The sequence below is a fragment of the Nomascus leucogenys genome, chromosome 15 (genome assembly GCF_006542625.1).
Source record: "Nomascus leucogenys isolate Asia chromosome 15, Asia_NLE_v1, whole genome shotgun sequence".
Classification (NCBI taxonomy): domain Eukaryota; kingdom Metazoa; phylum Chordata; class Mammalia; order Primates; family Hylobatidae; genus Nomascus; species Nomascus leucogenys.
Genome location: NC_044395.1, coordinates 50,874,201 through 50,899,427, shown reverse-complemented (window position 1 = coordinate 50,899,427; position 25,227 = coordinate 50,874,201). Strand labels below are relative to the sequence as shown.

Genomic DNA, 25,227 nt, shown 5'->3' with positions numbered 1-25,227 from the left:
AATTCAGGGTGACTGGAACAAAGACTATGAGAGAAGAAAGTTGAGGCTGGAGTTCAGGTTGTGAAGGGACTGGTGTGCATGTTAAGAAAGATTGCTTTGACCCTAAGGGTTATAGAAAGCAGAAAAATAGCGTAATCAGAATTGTGCTTTTAGAAGATCATTCTGGTTGCAATGCTCAACTTTATCAGCTATGGGTTTTTGTTTTTGTTTTGTTTTGTTTTGTTTTTTGAGACAGAGTTTCACTCTTGTCACCCATGCTGGAGTGCAGTGGTGTGATCTCGGCTCACTGCAACCTCTGCCTCCCCGGTTGAAGCCATTCTCCTGCCTCAGCTTCCCGAGTAGCTGGGATTACAGGTGCCTGCCACCATGCTGGCCCATTTTTGTATTTTTAGTAGAGACAGGGTTTCACCATGTTGGCCAGACTGGTCGTGAACTCCTGACCTCAAGGGATCCACCCACCTCGGCCTCCCAAAGTTGCTGGGATTACAGGCGTGAACCACCTCACCCAGCCAAGCTATGTGTTTTTAAATAAGTTACTTCATTTCTCCAAGTTTCATTTGCCTCATCTGTGAGATGCAGATACCAATACCAGCCTGCCAGTGTATGTATGGGGAGTGAATGAAATAATGTATACAACATTCATGTTGTTTTGTCTCAAACAAAACAGCCTCAGAACATTTTTATTCCTTTCCTTCTCCTCTCTTGGTGACTGACTTTATCCTGCAGAGCTACTACCCAAAGAAGACATGGTAAACAGGTCACCATCTAGGATTTTCCTATAGAGAGAGTTCATAGATACCCGCAGTATTTCGTTATACACAGGATTCAAGGTTTTCTTCACTACGAGTGTTTTCTTCTTGCCCATTTTGCCTTTGTCTGGTAACAAATAGGCCTTTACATATCTGAAAAGGAGAATTGAACAGACAAAGTCAAATAAAATAAAAGTAATGTTTCCACCTCTAGTTTTTTAAATACACTGAAAACTGACAGCAGAAATAATTATTTCATGACACTGAGAAAAGCAGTGAATAACAAATTTTCCCACCAATACCTTTATACTTAAATGTGCAAAGGGTTTTAGTGGAATGGATCATTTTATATTGTTTTGAAGATTTTTAACGGACATTTCCTGAATTCCGTTTTTCCTTTGGCCTTAACTAATATGCAGGGGTGGAAAGGGGCAGAAAACACACTTCCAGGCCAGGCAAGGTGGCTCACACCTGTAATCCCAGCACTCTGGGAGGCCAAGGTGAGCAGATCACCTGAGGTTGGGAGTTCAAGACCAGCCTGACCAACATGGAGAAACCCCATGAGCCAGGCTGGTCTCAAAAAAAAAAAAAAAAAAACACACACACACACACACACACACACACACACACACAGCTATAAAATTAGCTGGGTGTGGTGGTGAATGCCTATAATCCCAGCTAGTCAGGAGGCTGAGGCAGGAGAATCGCTTGAACCTGGGAGGCGAAGGTTGCCGTGAGCTGAGATCGTGCCAGCCTGGGCAACAACAGTGAAACTCCATCTCAAAAAAAAAGAAAACACACTTTCACACTTTCAGCATAGAGCTTAAATCTGTTTGTTCCCCTAGTTTGTTCCCTTCTGAGAAAACGCTTCGGTGCTTGCAGTATTTTTAAGTTTTTGTTACTGTCTTTTGAAATAATCTTAGTAAATACCTAGTCAAGTTATCTTCAATGTTAAAAAAATAAAGGATGTTGAGCTCAGTTGTTTTTATAACAAGAATAAAAGAAAAAAGCATTGCACTTGTCTCAGCAAAATAATTAGGAATCAGAATTCTGCATAGGGATAAGTAGGGAATACCATTCAGCGTTTGCAAAAAAAAAAAAAACAAAAAAACAAAAACTGAAGTGCAGTCAAACCTGTGATTTAAAAAAAATAATTTTAGTAATTTCCCCTAAAGTTCTGTAAGATATAATTTAAATATGAAAATTCTCTCATTCTAGAGTCTTAACTATTTTTATACCACTGAGCATTATGAAGTGTGTCCCATGTGTCCCTAATTTTGTAAAAAGTTTGAGAGTGTGGTGGAAAGAGACAGGTTCAGGTCCTCATTCCTCATTTTGCTTCTATCTGAATTCACATATATGGGTTACTTGCCTTCTCTGGTCCTTGCATTCTTATCTGTAAAATGAAGGAACTGAACAAGATGACCCCAAAGGTCCTTTCCAAGTTGAAACATTTTGTGCTTCTCTGTGATTTTTTTTTTTGAGATGGAGTCTCGCTCTGTCACCCAGGCTGGAGTGCAGTAGCCTGATCTCAGCTCACTGCAAGCTCCGCCTCCTGGGTTCACGCCATTCTCCTGCCTCAGCCTCCCGAGTAGCTGGGACTACAGGTGCCCGCCACCATGCCCAGCTAATTTTTTGTATTTTTAGTAGAGACGGGGTTTCACTGTGTTAGCCAGGATGGTCTCGATCCCCTGACCTTGTGATCCGCCTGCCTTGGCCTCCCAAAGTGCTGGGATTACAGGCGTGAGCCACCGCGCCCGGCCTTTCTCTGTGATTTTTATAATTTAATGTTTGACATATGAATTTATAGAATAAAACAGCATTTCTCCCCAACTTTTCAAACATTCCTTTTAACACATACTCTCCCTCCTCTTGATTATTTCCTTCCAATTCCTATAAGATTGACAGTTTGAGAACTAAGAGAAGGTAGGTGACTCTAAAATGTACTTACGGGTCTGAACGCTGTTTTTTTACATCTGCTGCTGCTAAGTCCTTACACTGGGCCACAAAAACATGCAATTCCTTCAGTGACTCCACATATTCAATTGCAAACTGAATATTTCCTTTAATTTCCAGATTGCCAAAGTCTCCACTATAAACACTCATCACACTGCCACTCACCTGAAAGCATCAGAAATACATAGTGTTTGTCTCTATCTCATTCGTAAACCTAGCACAAGGATCATGGATATTATCCTTGCTGGCATTATTACTTTAGCTTGCTTATAAGAGCAGTTAATTCAATATAGCATAAAGACATATCTATAAAGACAACCTGACATGATATACATGACTAGAGTTTTTTGTTTCATTTTGTTTTTGAGACGGAGTCTCGCTCTCTTGCCCAGGCTGGAGTGCAGTGGCTTGATCTTGGCTCACTGCAACCTCCACCTCCCAGGTTCAGGCGATTCTCCTGACTCAGCCTCCCAAGCAGCTGGAATTACAGGCGCACGCCACCACGCCCAGCTAATTTTTATATTTTTAGTAGAGATGGGGTTTCACCAGGTTAGCCAGGCTGGTCTCGAACTCCTGACCTCAAGTAATCTGCCCACCTCGGCCTCCCAAAGTGCTGGAATTACAGGTGTGAGCCACCGTGCCCAGCCGAGTAATGTTTTTAAATAATTTTCCCTATAAGACATAGATGAAAAGTGAAATGCAATGTTATTTAGATGCTGGCTCATTTCAAAGCAGGGTGATTTTATGCTAGGTGGCATTCAAAGGCATCCATTTTCAGGCATGCTTAATATTTAAAATCTGAAAGAAAGAAGATGTGAGAAAACCCAGACACTCTAATCATAGTGACACACAAGGCACTAAAAAGGAATTTTACCATGTTACCTACCCACCGAATCTAGAAAAATGCTTACTGAGCCATGCGCTTTTAGAGGTCAGGAAGGGTAGAAAATGGATGATTGATGAAGGGAGTTTAAAACCTTCCCAAAGGCAGACGTTAGATTTTTATCGGCAGAAACTCAATTTAAATAGGTTTTTAAAAAAGGTTTCAGAAACACAAGGCTAGCAAGAATTTAAGCACAGTTTTATCATTTGTTTAGCATACTTGGGTGAAATATATGTATGTGTATGCATATCTGATACTCAGATAAGTGTATGTGGATATATTTACATATATTTTTACATACATACTACATGCACACACAACTTCACCTTATGCAAGAAGTTCTATGTAAAGTCAAATTAGATTCCCTTAAATCAAATCTGAGTAACTACATTTAAGGATATTTCCTTTTAAAATGCTGCTCAGATGCCTTCTAAAAGGCAAGGAATTACCTCTCATATTCTTTCATGTCAACCAGTATATTGATTCATCAGGATTACTAAAAGAGAGGTTCAATTCTATGCCTGCAAATCATATATAAAAGCATATCTGATACAAGCAGATTTTATCATAGTTACCCCATTTGTTGCACAGAAAAATTTAGTGGTTCACCTTCTTGGAAATTTAAGTTTATTTGTTAAGTACTTACATCAACAACAACAAAAAACTCCATGAACATTTATTTATGATGGATATGAACCCTGTTAGTCTAAAAAAAAAAAAAAAAGATAGATGTAGCTAGCCAGAAGCTAATTATGGATTAGAGAAACTGCTTGTGCCCTGAGAAATACAAAAGGAGGCTGTTTTACAATGAGTATGAGCATGTCAGAGCAAGGTTCAGAGATGCGGAGAGATATTAATATGGAGTCTTTGTTTACATACAGAAGACAAGGATGTCATGCCAGAGGAGCTGCTAAGATTGGTTAAAGAGCTCGGGCTCTTCTTGTGTCTGCTGAGCTGGTAACTGCTTTCTGATGCTGTATCTGTTTCTCTGTCATCACTCTACAAAACAGCATATAATATGCACAATATTTAAATTCAGAATGAGTCAAGATCAGAATCTCTGTTTAGGCAAATATGATATTTTGGTATCCCACTGACATTTATGCAAGGTCAAAGGATGTTAATGCTAATTGCCAGGGTATGGGATTCAGGATGGAGTGGGTGGTCTGCCTTGACCTCACCTAAGGAGGAAGGCAGTGCTTAGCTACCAAAATAACAAAGTGATTTTTTTTTCACCTACAAAGTAGTCTCTCCCAAAGTGCTGCAGAAGACAGCACTATTGTGAGCTTTCTTGCCACTCTTTTAATATTATATATTTGTTTGCCTGGGGAACTCTACTGGTATATATGAGAAATTAACTTTACACAGATAATAAAAAGATTTACTGTTAAAACCAAAACATCATGTTTAATTCCTCTTATTATTAGCACAGCCCCTAACTTCTCTAAAAATCAAATCTTTTACTTGACACACTATTAAACTAGGAAAAAAGAAATGCTAGTCTCATCTATTTCAACTCAAGGCCATATACATATTTTTTAATTTTTAAAATTTTTAAACTACCCCTTACATATTCCTGTGTTATTATGCTTATCTTTTTGTTGCTAGAGGTAAGTATATTAAATTATACATTCTACCCACATTAGATTTTAACACATTTTTAAAAAAAGTAAGATACAGGTATTTATTTTAAACATATCTGAGGAAGTATTTACCTGGGACAAGAAAGAAAAGTTACAGTAACAAATTTTGTTATATTTGAATCTAAAGTTTATTAAATAGTAGCTTTAAAAATTTATGATTCAGAGTGAGCTCCTTTTAGGGTTAGAGAGCTTATGGAACAGTTCAGTGGCACCAGGGGTTAAGGGACACCTTTATGGAGTAGTTAGTTCATGCCAGCATATTCCAGGACCATGCAATTATGCATCAAAATAATGGATGCCAATTCTAATGCAGATTAATAAAGGAGTTAAAGGAAAGCAAAATTAATGCTTTACGTGGATAAGAATCCTTTCTTAAGGATTAAAAAAATTCGTATCTTTTAAATGTCTCTGTTGTCACACTCTCTCCCCACATGCTGATTGTCATTTCCCTCTATTTTAGCGCCTACTACATTCTACCTAGTATATCAGATCATTAGTGAATTATTGGAAGGACAGGACTCTGACTTGTTGATCTGGAATGGTGTTTTACATGTAACTGGCACTCAACAAATGTGACTGATGATAGGTCTCAAAGGGAACAGATGAGCAAGGCCTGATTGCATTTCCACTTTCTTTAATACCTAGTTCAACCCTATACCCCATGCAAAATGATACAGCCTAATTCTGGCATCTCTGATACACAAACCCAGATGATTTGAACTGTCTTCTGTGTACAGCTATGCGACAGCAGGTTAAAATTGAAGGAAGGAGAAAAATTAAAAACCAGGAAGTTATATAATTTGCCTCGAAAATACACACACACACACACACGCACACATACATACACACGTACACTTTTTTTTCAAATTAGTCTCACTCTATCGCCTAGGCTAGAGTGCAGTGGCACGATCTCAGCTCACTACAACCTCTGCCTCCCGGGTTCAAGCAATTCCCCTGCCTTACCCTCTCGAGTAGCTGGGATTATAGACATGAACCACCACGCCCAGCAAATTTTTTGTATTTTTAGTAGAGACCGGGTTTTGCTATGTTGGCCAGGCTGGTCTTGAACTCCTGGGCCTCAAGGGATCTGCCCGTCTCAGTCTCCCAAAGTGCCAGGATTACAGGCATGAGCCACCATGCCCGGCCTCATATTATTATATGGTTGAACTGCATGGCATGCCTACTGTTGGCTTCTAGCTAATGAATTACTTCCAAAGAATGAGTGATTCTTTCCAAAGGAAACTGTAACACGTGCTCTTAACCATAGGCCAGGGCTGAATATTTGCAGATACAGTTCATTGAAGGCCCAAGAATGGACAAAAGGATGCCCGGGCCAGTAACAGAATATAATTTATGTGTTGCCCAGAGCTTTCCTCAACATTCCATCTACTAAGAGAATGCTTGATAATGAAGCCTTTCATTTCACCGTTAGAAATCAGACCAAAACTACAAACAGTAGCAGCTAACATTTACCAGGTACTCATTATATGCCAGGCACTGTGCTATGTGTTTTCTCTGCATTATCCTACCGATACCCCACAACCTCATGTGGTAGGTGCAAGGAAACCAGACTCAGAGAAGTTACTGAATGTGTCCATGAACACACAGAAAATTAGTATCATAACCAGGACTGGGGATATCTGGCTCCAAAGCTTAGGCTCCTAACTACCTGATTGCAAGAACATGGAATCTTAATTAAGTCAAAGGACCTGAGTTAAAGTCCTAGATCTACTCCTCAGTAGCTATTGGATTTGGGGAAAGTTATTTAACCTCTCTGGGGCTTTCTTCATTTGTAAAACGAAGAAAATAGTCCTTACCACATATAGTTAGTAAGAGTTAGATGACAGAATGAGTATTAGGTACCTGGCACGTATTAGGTACTCAATGAACAGTAAATTATAGTCATGTGCTTTCTTAAGACCGTACAGTATATAGTATAGTCATTAATAGCACGCAAGTTGGATCTGTGCTCCAGTCCTGGTTGAACCCCCTTCTAGCCGAGTAAGGTTAATCTCCCCTACTCTCAGTTTCCTTACCTGTAATGTGTGGGGATAATGACGGTGTCTACCTCCTAGGGTTGTTGAAGGATTAAATGATATATGTAAAGTGCCTGGCACCCAGTAAATACTCCTTAAAGCTTGCTGTGTCATTGTTACTTTATTAACAAACACTTTCAAACTAGTCATGCTGCCTAAATTAAGTTTTCACAAATCAACTCTACTCCAAACTACAGAGGAATAATCAGTTCATATACCTTCCTGGATTTCTTATTTTGTACTAACTTTGAAACAAAAGTCACATTCCCAAATCTATGCAATTTGACTTCACTAACCAAAAGGAGTTACTGTTTGAGTCTAATGAGATGTGCCTTTCCTTGTTCCAGGATCAACAACACTACTTCTACTGACTTGAAAGGCAAGGGCCAGTCCTTCTGACCTCTTTGGTCTCTGCCACAGTGGAATACAAACACACCAACCTTGGCATAGCAATTCCAACCCTCTGTCTCCATTTTTCTGAAGGTACAAAAGACAAACTTGCCTCATCTTGGAGAAATGCTGGAACAGACTTGCTCATCCTTTTGAGTTTGTCAGGGTGAGAAAATGGATTATCAGGTTGTGTAGGCACTGTGGAAACTAAACAGCAGCATTTCCATTTCAAAATTATTCTTACAGTTGTCAGAAAACATTAGACATTAAGTTGAAAACATACTTTTATTTAATCTATGAACAAACATGATTTTGTAAAAAAGTTAAAGGCAGAGTAGTTCACATGCACAGGATCATGAGATTAGCAACATGCAGTTTTTATAAATTATATATAGAGAGAACTAGCAAGGAGTTGAACCAAATACAAAACAAAGTTAATTTAAAAAACATTAGTTTTTATTGAACTGGAGCTGAACTTGACTCAAATTATACTGTCAGTGTGAATTGGTTTAGCTTATTTTTTCACAACAGAGCTTCAGACCACAAGGTCTGTACTTTATTGGTTCATCTCCTTGAGATATATTACTAACACACTGCAGGCTGAAAAACTATTTCATCCGGACAGTCAAGATTTTTGTACACAACTCAATAATAAAAGTGTTCTGGTTGTTGAGTGTCTTAGAGTAGGTTTGTTTAGTGAGCACGAGGATTACTTTTCTGATAGTGTTTTTCACTCAGAATTATAAAATAAACATTATTTTTTGAAAATTAAATTATTTAGATACCTCATTGATTCAGAATTTTTAATATCCCAAGGCAAAGTTAGAATGGTTAAAGTTAGGGTACTCTAAGAATTTAATAAGAAAATGTAGCATATGTCTTCTTTCTGATATAGAAAGTATATGTGTAGAAGGTACAAGAAGAGGATAAATTATAATCCTAATTTGCATACACCTAGTTAGAAAACTGTTTTCTTCTTTGTCTAAGAATCACAACATCTAAGCTTTTCTTATGGTGAATCATAGCTCTTATAATGAATAAGTTAATATTTTCCAAGGCACTTAGTACCTAGCACAGAGTAAGCTCTATATAAGTATTTTCTAATCAAATAAGTATCATATGATAAAGAATCTTAAATTATATTGTGAATGAAACAGATACATTGACTTTATGATTAAAAGAGATATTAAGAAAATAGGTAAAAATCAAATTATATTTATATACATAACACAAAAGACTCAAATTCATCCTTAAACATTAAATTCATCTTTAAAGAAATCTAATGAAGGAAAAACTAAAAATTTAGCTACATGTACTAAAGATATCCTTGCTCACATAACAATTTTCACCTATCCTTAGGCTCCCATAGGTAAATGCATATCAAAATGCATTTATGGTGTCTCACTAAAATGACACCTACTTTAATCACTTCCCATTAAACAACAGTGTGTGTGTATTAGGGAGAGTTATACTGGTAGCACTGTAAGATTAGGTCCCACAATATAGTCCAATAAGAATGCAAAAACATTTTTGTTATAACACTGCACCCTACTATTTTCAAAGTATATTGTTGGATGATGCTATGAAGGTCAAATTCAATTATACCCACTACTCAAATGTAATCAGTTTTAGATTTATGGGCTTTCATCATTTGTGTGTGGATCATGTATTTGATTTTTGTGGTAAGAATATACTCTTTACCAGTGAAAAGGCACTAACAGTCATTTTGGAAGATATCACAAAAAAGGGACAAATTAATTTACCCAGAGTTCAGCAGAGGATTAGTCTATTTGCCTTGACCAATAAACTAAGCCAATTAGGAGATCATGAATAAAGATACAGATATTTAGGCATATATGTCTATATATGTTTTGCTTTTACTTCTCAGACTAAATTTTGAACAAAACATAGGAAGATAAAATAAGATGCTCAAACTTAAGTATGTCCTAGTTCAAAAGTAATTGGAAAAGCCCCTTTACCTAACACCCCTTAGGGACAGAAGGCTTGTTTCCTCTGCAATAGTCAGACAGAGAGCACATACTCACAAGAGCTGAAGCCTGGACTGTCTTCTTTCCTAGGCAGTTCTTAAGAATTTGTCAAGTCATGTGCCAAAGCTCAGCACCTTCACTGCTGGCAGGAGGACCTTATGAGCAAAGTTTCAGGTTTCCCACTACATGTCACTGACTTTTAGCCATCAGCACATTGGTTTTCTATCTAATGGCTCCTCCATTTAGCTGCTTTCCTCATTAAGCCCTGTTAGCATATCCAAAGACTGTTGGGAAATTATTATTTAAAATATTGTGGCCCTGAGGGTAGATATGTGTATCATTATCTTCATACCCCCAGTGCCTAGGGTTTATGAAACAGAGTGAAACCAAGAAGCTAAAAAATCATATACACACACACACACACACACACACACACACACACACACACACTGCTGCATGCTTTACTAGGCCATCTGAGTACTTTTTAAATGTGTTATTTGTCCTTAAGATAGTAGTCACAGCTAAGTAGAGTAATCTTACAATTGAATAGAAAAGATCGAACAAACATTATCTTTGCTTGATGATAGACATTAATTAGTAGATGGGCATTAGTCACCACAGGTATACATTTGCTTCTTAGATTCACTTGTTCATTTGGTTTATACTTAGAACATTTACCGTTCAAGTCAGTTTTGAACCTCAGAGTTTAAACCCTGGGCATAATAAGATTTGCTTTTATGGATATGGAGAGAAGCACATACTCTTTAACAGTTCTTCCATAGGTCCAAATAAGTTATAAATGACTTCACATCTACAGTTTCATATAGAGGCCACAAGAGATCCAATACTCAAAATCATACTGCAACATAAAAACCAAATGAAATCAGAAGGTGCCAACTTCTTTTAAGCAGAGATTCAAACAGCATAGAGACTGACAAAAGCACAATAATATCAGCAATAACATATATATATATTTAATATACAACTCTCCCTCAATGGAACCACAAGTCATTCTTTCAACATAGACAACAGTAAAATGTTTTCAATAAAACCCTTATCATAATGAAATAGCTTTGCAAGCTGCAGGAGTTTAGTGCCAATAATAAATACTGTGTTATTAATGGGGTTAGTTATTTCAGTCTATTTAATACTATGTAAAGTGGAATGTTTAGTCATTTGTGAGAAAGATCCTGCTACTCACTTCTTGGTATGCATTCATTTGTATCTGGCTTCTGATCTGCTTTCTCATCTACTCAGGAGGGCAACATTGAGAATAAATACCATTTTAACAGAAGGATTAAAGAGACATGAAAGTAAAGCTCAAATGTCAGTTTCACAACTGAGACAGCAGAATACATCTGACAGGTTTTCATCTTGCTTTTATCCATTCCTCATTGTGACTCTTCTTCATTAGCCTCTTTAAGGTCTCCTGTTCAACTAAAAATCTGGGATCAAACACAGGAGATATGAAGCATCATTCCTGTAATTCACTAGACCACAGTATGGAAAATGGGAAGGAGCACTGGACTAGGAGTAATGAAGCTGAGATTCTATTTCCTGCCCTCCCAGTGACTGACTAGCTATAGGATCTTAGAAAAGTCACCTAATTTCTCTGAGTTTTTCTTATCAGGAAAATGAAGACAAAAACCTGCCCCATCAACTTCAGTGAGGTTGTTGTAAATATAAAATGAGAAAGACAAAATTATTACGTAAAAGTAAAGAATGACCTTTAAGGAGCTCTGTTGCTGCATTTATATGGGAAAGCTCAGTGAGTACACATTTTTATGATTATAGTGAAGGCAATTTAACAACAAATAAATAAAATCCAGCATGCGAATACAAATTATACATTTGCATAAATTCTGCACTATAAAAATCAGAATCATTTCTGTCTCTCCCTCAACCAAGGCACCATTATAAGATTCATCTTGTAACAGAGCCAAGTAATACCTGATCCATTGACAAGCTTCAAGATCTTCTGGCTCCATTATATTCAGAATCAACTTCACCGTCTGTCTATATTTAGTTATTTATATAAGCAGAGGCACGATTTCCCACCCTTGTTCTGGGACTCTTTCCTTTGAATTTAAGATTTTACCAGTTGTGCCCAGAGAGATCTAAATGCTGAGACTTGCGAATCAAACAGAAGAATAACTTAACCCAGGAATTCACTCCACTCTTCCTGCTTTTACAAAGAGTTCTGCAAGTCAGAGTAGCAAAAATCAGCTCATATCCAAAGAAATACAATTTTCTATTTATAGAAACCCTTGCTTCACAAGGGTCTCTGATGAGATCCTCATGACAGTATCACCAGAAGAAGCCTTAAGAATACAAACTATATTAAATGTACCAAATCAGAACAGTTTTATAGTAACTTAGGCACTATTCACCACATAGTGGCAAATGACGTTCTTCTATTTACCCAACAGCTGCGTCCCGGAGACTGCCCAAATCACCCCAGAAGTTAATACAAAGACAGACATGCAAATACATAAAGATATTTACCATCTTCAGCACTACGCACTAATTCTTCTGGCTGATTATCTACTTTTGCTTGATCTGTTCAGAAGAAATTAACAAATGGTTAACATGGCTGACCCTTGGAGAGAAAAGAACAATGAGATTGTCCCTGGAAGCCCCCGGAGTTGGAAGCAATTAGTCAAGATGCAATGAGGGGTGCAACCAAGATGTCTTCCCCAAAATACTTTCTCTTTAGATTAGCTCCTTGAGCCAGTGCCATAGCGGGAGCTCCCATTTCAGCCCGGATGCAGCTCACATCACTGCTGCACACAGACTCCCAAGGGTTAGAGTGTTAGTTCAGAGCAAGCAATCGGCCAGCAGCAGGAGAAAGCACGGGGCTGCAACAGCCTCTCTATTCTTCTGTAAAGAGTATGATGCTAGCCATGACTAACACCTTCCCAAACCCATGGTCATTAACAAATATTTGTGTGTGTGCATCATCATTCGCATATGCCTCTGGGAGGCTTGCTTGGGAAGTCAACTGAAGAGATGTAACTGGGGACCAGCTGCTAAGTGGAATCTTGGCAGGCTAGTGTGAGAGTGGGTATCGGTATTTGGAAGGGAGCGTGCAGGAATACCCGTCAGCTGATGGTGATTTTTTTTTTAACCCTATACATTCCTGAGTACTTTAAAGCTGCACCATGGAAATAGCCCCATGTTTCACAGGCAAGAGGTCTGCTAAATGGGACAATTGTTCTGAGATTTTTTTTTTTTCTTTTTTTCTTTTTCTCGGGGCCCATCACCAACATAAAACAATCAGGGCTGTCCAACAAAGGATTCGACTCGCCTTCTCTGGAAGCATTCAGGCGTATATGGGGGTGGCTGCCTGTTGAGGAGGCTTTAGAGGGAATTCCTGCATTGAGGGGAGGTTAAAATGGGTGGTTTTTAAGATCCCTTCTAACCCTGAGATTCCAAGATCCTTGGGATAGTCAGGACTACATTCCAAATTGGGAATACTGTCTTCAAACCCCTGGGAATCTGTGAATGTTGGGAAATGTTTGGTGGATTGGCTTTTTCTCTTCTTTTTTTCCTTTTTAAATTCTGACTTTTTATTCTTAATTGCAAATGCACAAAAAATATTCTAAACATAACAATGGCCAATTATCAATCATATGAGTTTGGCAGTGGTTAACTTTTCACTTGATAATTTTTCTTATGACCATCTGCAATCCCAGGGGTGCAATTTAGCTTGAAAATAGCAAGAACAAAATCCCAAGAAGTCATGGTTTCTTAGTCCATTTGTCTAGCACACAACTCTATATATTATGTTTTCTGTTAGTACTCAAGAAATCCTTCACCATTAAAGCAGCTGCCATTGGGTAATTGTGTACCTAAAGTCTTTCATGTTAAGTAGTTTTGGGCTTATAGTTCCAGTATCTAAAAGAAAAGTGTGAACAGAATAGAAGGGATAAAAGAGAAAGGAAAGTCCTTGAAGCCAGGGACTAATTCAACTCCATGTCATGCAAAATTCACTGGACATCCAATGCTGTCATACATAATGTGGTCCCTTCATAAATGTTCTTGATAATAGCCTGTTAATTTTGAGTCCCAGATCTTCTGTGTAATACTAAAAAGGTCATTTCACATTTCTGAGCTTCATTTTCCTCATCTTTAAATTTGGATAACAATAATTCACCTCTCATAGGGTTGCTTGTGCTGGTTAAATGAGATAATACATGTAAAATTATTAGGCACATTTTGGCAAATAATATTCAATAAATGCTAGTTATGACTATTTTCACTAATACTACTAGCTACCACGATCCTTTGAAACTCACTGTACTTGAGAAACACTCAAACTGGGATTCTTCAATTAAAGGAAACCTGGTGTTTTAGTAACCAAATGTAATGTATTATTTTATAAGCAAAGTTCCAGCCACTTTAGGTTGAGCCTCTTCAGCGCACTTTGGAAAGGTTATTTTCATGTGTTAACTGCCCCCATTATGGGTTGCAGTGCACAACAGCATGCAGTGAGGCTACAGGAGAGCACATAGGCATTTTTAAGCTTAGATGGGGCATGAACAGTGAGGCGAACTTTATTCTCACTTGATGAATCTGATGAAATGTCTTCTAGACTTTTGGAAGGCATTTTCCTAGCAGCACTCCTTTCCAAAGTTTTCAAAACAGGACTGGGTTCTTCTTCTGAACCTGTTATAAAACAAAATCGATGAACACTGCACAATACCAAAAAAAAAAATCCTCTAACATATGGACATAGAAATGGTAGGTTGAAAAAAGACATTATGCTATGAGTTTCTCTACTTTAAGAAGCACTTATTTCACAGGAGAAAATAAAATTTCTCCACTATTAATATGGTCTTAAAAATAATTTTCCTGGTCAAGAAATATTTGCAAACGTAAACCGTACAGAAACTAAAGATTACCACATTAATAGAAATGTGATCTCTTAGTTGTTTGCTATTTAGACATATGATTTGTCCTATGCCAGACATTGACTTTTCCCATTTAACATTCTAGCTTTTGAAGACAGCCATGAAATACTTCTAGGAGCATTAATAAAATTAATTCAAAACCGTGGAAGGCAGGATTCAGATGTTTAACATCTGTGTATAATTGGGTAAAAAGATGAGTGCATTCTCCAGATCGAAGGTTGTAGACTTTCAGGGTTTCATGATCTAGTATAATTTCCAATGAAATGTTGGGAAATAACATGGGATAGTCAAATTTTTATTTTAGTAAGGCATTTTAAAGTTGCGGGAGGGAGGCCTCTATCATTTACTAATGCCATTATTTTATAAAAGGAATGGCTCCATCACGAATAAGCCTAAGTACTGACATTTATTACTGTTGTATTCTCAGTGCCTAGAACAGTGGCTGGAAATAAACACTTTAAAATATTTGCTGAGTCAATGAGTGATTCAATTAAGGAATCAATCAATTTAAGAACCATTTCTCTAGACAATAATTTCCTGAAATACATTCCAGTTCTGCCTAGTACATTCCATAGCAAATGGATTCTAAGATGAATTAGATTTGGATGTTCTCTGTTCAAATTTAAAACGTTCCTTACTGCAGACCTTCTCTGTGCATAATGGCCCAGCATTTCCAAAAGTATTTGACTACTGAACCTTTAATTTTTCCCAAAGGAGCATATTGAGGTATTGCTTAGTTAAGAGCTCAGCCACAAGTCAAATGTGTTAGCTTGCTCCCCAAAATTACAGTACCCTTATAGTAGGTTTCTCTTCATTTTTCACCCCACCCCCACTGCAGTTTGCTTTAAAATAATAATTTAGGTTAGAGTATATAAACCTAAATTAAAATCATGACTATATCATTTGATACTTCTTAATTGGCTTGTAATTCTAAAATGCCTTCTCTGGGCTCTGTTTAGGTGCTTTTTTTTTTTTTTTTTTTGAGATGAAGTCTCGCTCTGTAGCCCAGGCTGGAGTGCAGTGGCGTGATCTCGGCTCACTGCAAGCTCCGCCTCACAGGTTCATGCCATTCTCCTGCCTCAGCCTCCCAAGTAGCTGGGACTACAGCCACCGCCACCATGCCCAGCTACTTTTTTGTATTTTTTAGTAGAGATGGGGTTTCACCATGTTAGCCAGGATGGTCTCAATCTCCTGACCTCATGATCCGCCCGCCTTGGCCTCCCAAAGTGCTGGGATTACAGGCGTGAGCCACCGCGCCTGGCCTAGGTGATTATTTAACACTGCTTTTTTAGATAGGCTTTTTACTATTCAGTCAGTTATGCTGGGATACACATTAGATGACAGTCTCTAACATAATTGCAAATTTGCAAGCGCCCCTTCTCCTGTGGGTCAGTTTACGCTAGCAACTCATGGGCAGTTTAGTAAGAGCCTACTTCAACAACTTTAACATGCTGGCTTTATTCTTGCCATTATATTAATTACATTTAATTAATTAAATATTAATTATTAATTAAATATTAATTATTAATTAAGTAAATTTATTTACTTTAGAGATTAAATAAATTTAGAGATTTAATTAGAGATTTATAAATAAATATGTATGATTTTAGAGATTGATATTTCAATTTCTTTTTTTATTAACAACAAAATTTTTTAGAGGGGCTTCAACTTAACTGAACAGGATTAAAGGTAGATTCTTTGGTCAGTGTTCAAGAAGAGACCCTATAGCTACTTACAAAAGAATCCACACCTCAAAGTAAGCCACTCAGTAAAGCTTATCTATTTTCACTGGAACTAAAGGGAGCTAAACACATGACAAATTCTACTAAACTACAAGGAAGGCAATCAACACCAGTTGTGCAACTTTGGTTAAAATGTCCCAGACAAAAAACATTCTCTATCATTTTATCATTTTAAACTGGTAGCTTCTCATTCCTATTTGTTCTGGAGTTTCTCTGCTAAAATGTCCACATGTTGATTAAATAGCAAACTGAGACAAGCCCTGTGTTTTACAGCCTGGCCACCAAAACCAATGCCCCCACGTTCATGTAGATGAATGCGGAGATCGATTCAGGTCATCAACTTAGCCAAGGCTGGAGCCAGAGAAATGTACCTGGCCAGGCAATGCCCTTAGGTGGCATCAGGTGAGTCATCTGGCCAAAGTCATACTCTAGAAAGGGAAGATTGTGCATATAATTGAAAATGAGAGGGAGAAAGTGGCAACAAAAACACCACAGCACAAGGTATCTGAGAGAAGGAAAGTTCCAGCCTTGTATTTTGTCCCTAGCATTTAGCCACCACTGTGATAAGATATTGCTCCTGAATGGGAAATTTGTGTCCATCTGTGGCACATCTTTGCCACAAATCTTACTAGACTTCTATAAAGACTGCCAATTAAGGAAGAAATTCTAAATATTTCCAGGAGGAAAACTAGCTTAAATGTACTAAAGGTACTTTCTAAACCCAAAAAGTTATTTAAAAAGTATTTTTTGAAACCTAAAAATTCTATAGGTAGATTAATGAGAAGTCAGCTCAGACTCTGAAACAGGCTTATAGGAAAGCTGTTTTATGTAACCCATTTGATTAAAAAATATAATTTTTTTTAATTAAGAAAGGCTCAGGAACACAGAAGTGGTAAGAAGAATTTAACATCATTTAAGAATATCAAATTAATCCCAATTAAAAAAAATCATCCTTTACATCAGCATTCCATAAAGCAGACTCACTCTGAGTTAAAAATTTTTAAATACTCACTGGAAGGATTTCTCCAGTTCTCTGCATTAGAACTGGTGTTTCCATCTGAAAAATCAGACTCAGAGAAACCTTCTTTTTCTTCCTCTTTCTCTTGTTTCTTATATGGCGATGCTAGAATCAATTCAACTTTACTTGTTTTTGTAGAGTTTTCTTTGTTCATCAGGAGAGGAATGGGTTGCCTATTTCCGGACACACTAATTGCTTCAGAAGCCTCTCCAAAGCCAGGTTCCTGAGAAGTCCCTTGTCCCCCTGCAACCCTACTTTCACTGTCCCTGTCCTCTGGGGGGTTTACAGTTTTAATGGTCCCTATTTCATGAGCCACATGAAGTTGTGGGGTTCTAGGGATCTCAACTCCACTTCTGGAACCACAAAAATCTACCAATAAATCAGTCACAAGTGCGTCTCCTCCCAACATTTTATCACATTGGTTGACTTGAGATTCCAAACCATTACTTTTAGCCTTCATTTCAGAGGTCTGTGAGGCTGCCCTGTAAAAATGAGGCACTGTCCCCAAGAACCTGTTCTGCTCTGACTGTGAGGACTCCTTCTCATGAGTTTCTTCTCTCACTGACACCTGGGGCTGATAAGGAGAAGCTTCAGTTATTTCTTTAAGAAGTTTCTCAAAACCAGCATCAAAAGCACTCTCAGTTATTAATGGAGACTCAGCCTTTTCTACTGTTTCTTTTAATTCCTCAGGATGGAATTCAGAAGTGGCTTGCCTGGGCTCCTTTGTACTACCTATTAACTTTGATGGAGAAAGATTCCCTGTACCGCTTTCATATTTTGAGTGGAAGGTTTCAGTTGCTTCCTTCAGTAGTTTTTCTAAGCCAGCACTGAATTTGAGGAACTCTGATTTGGGTTGAATAATTGTTTCCCTCACAATTTCTTCCACCTCCTGAGGTAGGTCTTTGCCATACTGAGCAACAATGGAAGCAAATGAGCTAAGCGTCTGGTCTGATAGAGACATTTGGGCAGCTAAATAAGATCCAACTTCGTGAGTTTTATCAGGAACTACATTGGAGGAATAAAAATCCTTCCTGTCTGGAACTATGGTGTCCATCGTAGCCCATGGTGATATCACTCCTGGAAGATTTAGGGGGCTACCTACTGCCTGTACTGCTTCAGGAAATTCTGGGTTCACTTCTCCAGGACCTACTTCCCTTCCAGCTGGATAACTTAACCATACTTCTCTACACAGCTTCTGTAATGCAGCATTTACATCATTCAATACAGGTCTGGGTGGAAGAATGACTTTCTCTACAGTCTCCAAAATTTCCGTTTGAGAAGGGTGTGCCCTAGCCTGGGGAACAAGATGAGCATCCTGGGGAAAAAGCATATCTTGGGGAGGGTTGGCCACATCCCCAAAAGAACCCTTTCTGGAAAGCTGGGAAGTTGGATCCAATGGATGAGAATCTTCTGCAGCCATCGGAATCAAATTCTCTGTGCTTAGCTGGCACTCACCACTTTCAGCTTTCTTGGGGAGAGCTGTATTTCCAAAAGTTTCATCTCTCACTGGAAAAGGAGCTAGTATTTCTCTCTTATCAGCTGAAGTATTGTGACTCTGTTCTATCCCTTTTCCAAAAAATCTTCCCTCTTCCAGCTTAGAGTTGGTTCCAGTGATAACGGGCGCCAACTTGGTTTGCAAGGGAGAGGGTGAAGTTCCAGTTGCTTCCTTCAGGAGTTTGTCTAGACTAGCAGTCAAAGAGTTCCGTTTAACCTTTGGATGAACTACTGTTTTGTCAACATGCTCATTAATGATCTTCTCAGGTCCTTTGACTTCTTCCTCAGTATCAGCAAAATCTGTTTTTTGAGGCCATGTCCTATTTTCAGAAACACTTGGTTCAAGCACTTGTTTTCCATGAACTTTTCCACCAGAGGGTTGAATTGCTGGTGTTGAGGCTTCTGAAAGCAGTTTCTGCAAGCTGTCATTAAAAGTGTCTTTGTAGTCTTTAGACAAAACATTGGTTTTTACTATGGATTCTTGAATCTCTTGGTCTGAGTAATCCTTTTCTTCCTTAAACACTGGAGTAACAATCCCTTCTGTATTCTTTTCCACGTTTTCCTTTGATGACTCATTTCCTGGCAACTGATGAGTATACTTTCTAAGTGGACCCAAAGGAAATGCGATTTCATCTGGTAGGACCTGGAGTATGCCCTTTGAATTTAATTTCTCCATTTCCTCTCTTGCCATAACTTTTTTTGGGCTTAGAAGCACCTCTGCTCCATGGGTATTTTTACCTGATAATTTAATGTCGCTGAATTCCTTGTGTTTCTGCCTATTAAAAGGCGCAGAATTTTTTTGGCTTGTTGTGGTAATATTCTTGTCATTATCCTTACTGTTTGAATTAGCTTCTAAGTCCCAAAACTTTCTCAAATTCTCAAACTGAGAGGGATTATAGACCTGTTCTGCACTGGGTTCATCCATTCTTTCTTTTAGGGACATAACTTTAAAGTTGGCATTTGATTCATGAACTAGAGGTCTGTCTTTCTCCAAAGGAGCATGTCGTTCACTCCCAACATTTGAGGGATGTTGCAGTGCTGGTAAAGTAATGTTTCTTCTAGAAGGCAAACTGTCTGCCACTTGTGACCTTTTTATAGGCTCATTTTTCTTATTCTGAAACAGAGACACTTTATCTGATTGCTCAGCTGAAAGACAGTTTCTGGATGGACCTGCTATTTGTGGCTTGGTCTCTTTAGATTTATTTGAGGAATAAGAATTGGAGAGCTGGGATGCTTGATCATCCTCATCTAGGACCACTCGTTTGGGAATCACCTGATTATATTCACTATGGTCTGTAGATAAACTGTCCATGGATGATACACCCTGTGACTTCTTCACAGGCTGATATGCTTTAGCAGAAGGTTGTTCCTGGCTACATGAAGATGTGGGTTCTTTATGAGTTATCTTAGCAGCAGCTTTCTCTCCTTCCCAAAAGGATATTCTGTCACTCACTCTTTTGTATTTCTCTCTCTGCACTTGGTTCTTGGGAACCTCACCAGCTTCTTGCTGGAATTGGACCTCAGGCTTCTTCCAAGGAGAGCCATTGTTGGCAACCCCAGGTGTTGACTTAATATTCTCTGGCTCTAAGGAAGCTTTCAGGATATAGGTATTTCCTACTTTGCTCTTTCTCTCTGCTTTCATGTTATCTTTCAAACTTGGTTCTTTGACAATTGTTGAAGAGTCAAAATTCACTTCCGAGTGTCCTCTATTTTCTTTATCAGCATGAAACTTGGGTTCTTCTTCACCCAAGTTGCCAATATCATTAGTGTTGCATGGAACTTGGTTTTCTGCATCAGATTCCTTGAGAACACTATAGGAATAGTTACTATTTGAAGGAGATACCCCATTCCCTTTTCCTATGCTTTTTGAATCTTGGCTATAGTCCACATTTTTACTCCCTTGACTTGGGGTGCCATAGCTTTCAAATGGTTGCAATATACCTGGGCCTTCCTTTGGGGTGCCTTGTTGGGACAAATTCATGAATTTGGATTTGATATTCACATTATCATCTTGGCAACTTTCAGAAACCAGCATATCTCCCTCTACTTGGAATGTTGAATCAGATCTCACAGGCTTCAATTCAATTTTGCTGGATGATAGGATCTTTGAGCCGTTTTCTTTTAAAGTAGTGTCATCTGTCACCAAGTCAGTAGCAACCTGTGATTTTGAGTCTGTTTTTCTTTCTATTCCTCGGGGATGTTGGAGGAATGACTTATTGTCATCTGAATAAGAACTTCGGTTAAACCAGTCTAGAACTTTAAATATGGAATCATCAGTTGACTTCTTTATCTCAGTGGCATATGGACCAGAATGTGATGTCTTAGCTTTTAGAGCTGGGAGAGGAGGGGGCTTACCTTGCTGATGATCTCTAGAACTGCCACCTGGCACCTGAGACGGCTCAGGCTCAACACAATGAGACAGTTCATCTGCAACATAGAAATACTTTTCTAAATAAGAAAAGAGTATGCTTAAAGAACTGTTAATCATTCACATCATCTTCTTTATAAAAGCACTTTGTATTTGCACTTTCTATACCAATAGCTGTTTATACCAGTATTTTTCAGGGGTTAAAATGTAAATTGTCCTAATTAAGGTATTCTACCAAAGGTGCCCTATGACAGTAAAGGAAAGGAAATGTAGAGACCTGGAAGTACAGGGTATAGACCTAACCGAAAAATTTCTTTGTAGTTCCTTGTTTATTTTAAAAATACATGTGAATTTTGCATTCTGTTTCATGTTACATTTTATTTTATTATTTTTTTGAGATGGAGTCTCGCTCTGCTGCCTAGGCCAGAGTGCAGTGGTGGGATCTCAACTTACTGCAACTTCTGCCTCCCAGGTTCAAGCGATTCTTCTGCCTCAGCCTCCCAAATAGCTGGGATTACAGGCACACACCACCACGCTCAGCTGATTTTTGTATTTTTAGTAGAGACGGAATTTCACCATATTGGCCAGGCTGGTCTCGAACTCCTGACCTCATAATCCGTCCACCTTGGCCTCCCAAAGTGCTGGGATTACAGTCTTGAGCCACCACACCCAGCTCCATGTTACATTTTAAATGTTAATTTTCTCTTACTCTTAAATCTTTGTATAAAACTGACACTCCAGGAAGATATGCCATGCCGATTTTATGACTTCACCCATCCCCTGACACATATCATAAACCCTAGAGGGGGCCTAAACCCAGGTTTGAGAAGCACAGACTTAAGCGATTTCAGGAGTTAGAAAAACAACTTTCAAATAAGACTAAACAAGGAATTTTATCCATAATATTTAAATGGGACAATGAGGATATTTCCATTCCTGGGCCTTACTCTTGATGTATTGAATGAGAAGAATTTCTGAAGATTGGGCACAGTCATCTTTACTAACAGCTATTCTAGTGATTGTTCTGCATACTAGAGTTTAAGAACTGTGTTTTCAATCCAACAAAGATCAAAAAGACAAAGAAGGGCATTACATAATGGTAAAGGGATCAATGCAACAAGAAGAGCTAGCTATCCTAAATATATATGCACCCAATACAGGAGCACCCAGATTCATAAAGCAAGTTCTTAGAGACCTACAAAGAGACTTAGACTCCCACACAGTAATAGTGGGAGACTTTAACACCCCACTGTCAATATTAGACAGATCAATGATACAGAAAATTAACAAGGATATTCAGGATTTGAATTAAGCTCTGGACCAAGTGGACCTAATAGACATCTACAGAACTCTCCACCCCAAATCAACAGAATACACATTCTTCTCAGCACCACGTCGCACTTATTCTAAAATCGACCACATAATTGGAAGTAAAACACTCCTCAGCAAATGCAAAAGAATGGAAATCATAACTAACAGTCTCTTGGACCACAGTGCAATCAAATTAGAACTCAGGATTAAGAAACTCACTCGAAACTGCACAACTATATGGAAACTGAACAACTTGCTCCTGAGTGACTACTGGGTAAATAATGAAATGAAGGCAGAAATAAATAAGTTCTTTGAAACCAATGAGAATAAAGACACAGCATTCCAGAATATCTGGGACACAGCTAAAGCAGTGTTTAGAGGGAAATTTATAGCACTAAATGACCACAAGAGAAAGTGGAAAGATCTAAAATCAACACCCTCACATCACAATTAGAAGAACTGGAAAAGCAAGAGCAAACAAATTCAAAAGCTAGCAGAAGACAAGAAATAACTAAAATCAGAGCAGAACTGAAGGAGATAGTGACACAAAAAACCCTTCAAAAAATCAGTGAATCCAGGAGCTGGTTTTTTGAAAAGATCAACACTTATTCTAAAATTGACCACATAATTGGAAGTAAAACACTCCTCAGCAAATGCACTCCCAGGTCAAGCGATTCTTCTGCCTCAGCCTCCCAAATAGCTGGGATTACAGGCATGCACCACCACGCTCAGCTAATTTTTGTATTTTTAGTAGAGATGGGGTTTCACCATATTGGCCAGGCTGGTCTCAAACTCCTGACCTTGCAATCCTAAGAAACCTTCACTAAGAAAGTGAAGGTTCTCTTGAGATTACAAGAGAAACCAAAGTCTGCTAAAATTGTAATTAATATATTTGCATTAGGTAAGTAATAATACATTTACCCTGTACAAAGGTATTAGCTAAGGAAAGGAATTCTTTCTTACTCTATTCCACCTTGATTTAACTAAAAACATTGTTATTTGTTTAAATAATTGATATGGTTATATATATTTTAGGGTAAAGCATAATGGGCCAGAAACTGTGCTACCCTGGTACTTTTAGTTATTGGTGATTGAGGAAAATCTCCAAGCCCATTAAGAGGTATAAACATTTCCAGTGGCATCTGTCTGAACTGTAGATGGAATGTCTAGAAGGTTAAATTGGGCTTCTACAGGACTAGCTGGCCTGGGCATTTCAAGTCCACCAAGTTTTTATAATCTAGTAGTGACAACTCTCTTACCAGCAGGGCTTCTGGGTAATACAGATTCAAGCCTTGTTAATTCTGATGATTTATCTTTGGGTTCACTGATGGTTGGTGAATTCTCCATGGACTGTGGTCTTGCAGTTAAAACTTCTGAATGAGAATGCAGCCCATTAATTGTAAAAGAACCAGAAGTCATTGGCTGATGTGTTTCACTTTTTGATACATTTGGGCTTGAGGCTGATTGATGAAAAAGCAAAGGCTTTCTGTATTGAGAAGGCTTAGGGTCACTCTGAAACTCTTCTGTGTCCCCTGCATCTTCCGTTCCATTTTTCAATCTGTCAGATTCTAAAACACTATATTCTCCTACTTCCCGGCCATGGATTAGCCCAGGACTCTGTGGAAGCTCATCCTTCACTGCAGAGAATCTCACATGCTTTAATGGCTCCAGGGAGTTTGGGGAAGAGTTGTCTTCTAAAGAATGCTCCTTCTCAGAAATTCTCTCATGGATGGTTAGGCCAGGTGACACAATTTTGCTTTTGGGTTCAAAGTTGTGATTATAACGAAGGGTTTCTGAGTCTGTGCTACTGGAACTGGAGTTGCGCTTGAGGATCCCTCTTGGAGCCCCTCTCGCTTTCAGGGAGTCTGTCCTTTGTCTAGGAAAAGACTGGTTATCATCTTTGTTTAAATCAGTCGATTTGTAGATCATCTTCCTGGCTTTGGGGATTGGAGCCTTGATTTGGGACCCATTTGAAAGGCCTGGCAAAGTCTGCTTTGATTTCTCTAACTTTTGGATTGAAGTATCTGCGACAGTTGACTTTTCTTTTGACTCTGACAATTCATCTGAAAATTAAAACACAGTAGGTGATATATCATATGGAGAGTAATATATAATTTAAAATACCTGTCATAAACTTAACCCACACTTAGTAAAACTATTAAAATATTAAAGACAGTAAAGTAGGTAGCACAACTACAGGCCTAATGTGAAAAGCCCTTAAAAATTCATGCATTGGAGCACAGAGGACTTTTAGGGCACTGAAACTACTCTGTGATACTACATGGTGGCCGCACACTATTATACATTTGTCCAAACCCATAGAATGTACGCCACCTGATGTAAACGATGTACTTTGGGTGACAGTGATGTCTCAGTGTGGTTCATCAGGTGTAACAAATGTACCATTCTCATAAGGAATGTTGATAATGAGGGAGGCTATGCCTGTGTGGGGAGAGGGTGTATATGGAAAATGTCTATATCTTTTGCTCAATATTGTGAACCTAAAACTGCTCTAAAAAATAACTTCTATGCGAAAAATCATGTATAAACTTCATTGCACTGTACATTTAAGATTACTGTGCCTTATAGAGTTTGTGATTATTTTACACCCAATACAGAAAGCTTTTTTTAAGAATGAAAAGAAAATTTCTCAAAAGAGGCTTAAAGGAAAACATAGAAGTCACTTAAATTCACCTGCAGAAATCAGAAAAGGAAATTCAACTTAAAAAAATAAAA

The 25,227-nt window shown here is 38.3% G+C and overlaps 1 protein-coding gene across 9 annotated transcripts in view; it reads right to left on the bottom strand.

Moving 5' to 3' along the window:
* Nucleotides 1–25,227, bottom strand: part of SYTL2 (synaptotagmin like 2) — a 122,237-nt gene that overhangs the window by 12,707 nt on the left and 84,303 nt on the right. For 2 of the 9 annotated variants that reach the window (XM_012504842.2, XM_030828939.1), the window contains exons 7-15: nucleotides 23,751–24,554; nucleotides 17,313–21,239; nucleotides 14,212–14,313; nucleotides 12,151–12,204; nucleotides 10,847–10,894; nucleotides 7,770–7,864; nucleotides 4,468–4,587; nucleotides 2,701–2,870; nucleotides 800–902 (exon numbers count right to left, since the gene is read on the bottom strand). In XM_012504842.2, the coding sequence (XP_012360296.2) occupies nucleotides 800–902; nucleotides 2,701–2,870; nucleotides 4,468–4,587; nucleotides 7,770–7,864; nucleotides 10,847–10,894; nucleotides 12,151–12,204; nucleotides 14,212–14,313; nucleotides 17,313–21,239; nucleotides 23,751–24,554 (5,423 nt within the window). Of the gene's footprint in view, nucleotides 1–799; nucleotides 903–2,700; nucleotides 2,871–4,467; nucleotides 4,588–7,769; nucleotides 7,865–10,846; nucleotides 10,895–12,150; nucleotides 13,296–14,211; nucleotides 14,314–17,312; nucleotides 21,240–23,750; nucleotides 24,555–25,227 lie in introns of those variants that run through there. The other 7 variants (XM_012504852.2, XM_030828941.1, XM_012504838.2 and 4 more) reach the window with 4 other exon arrangements.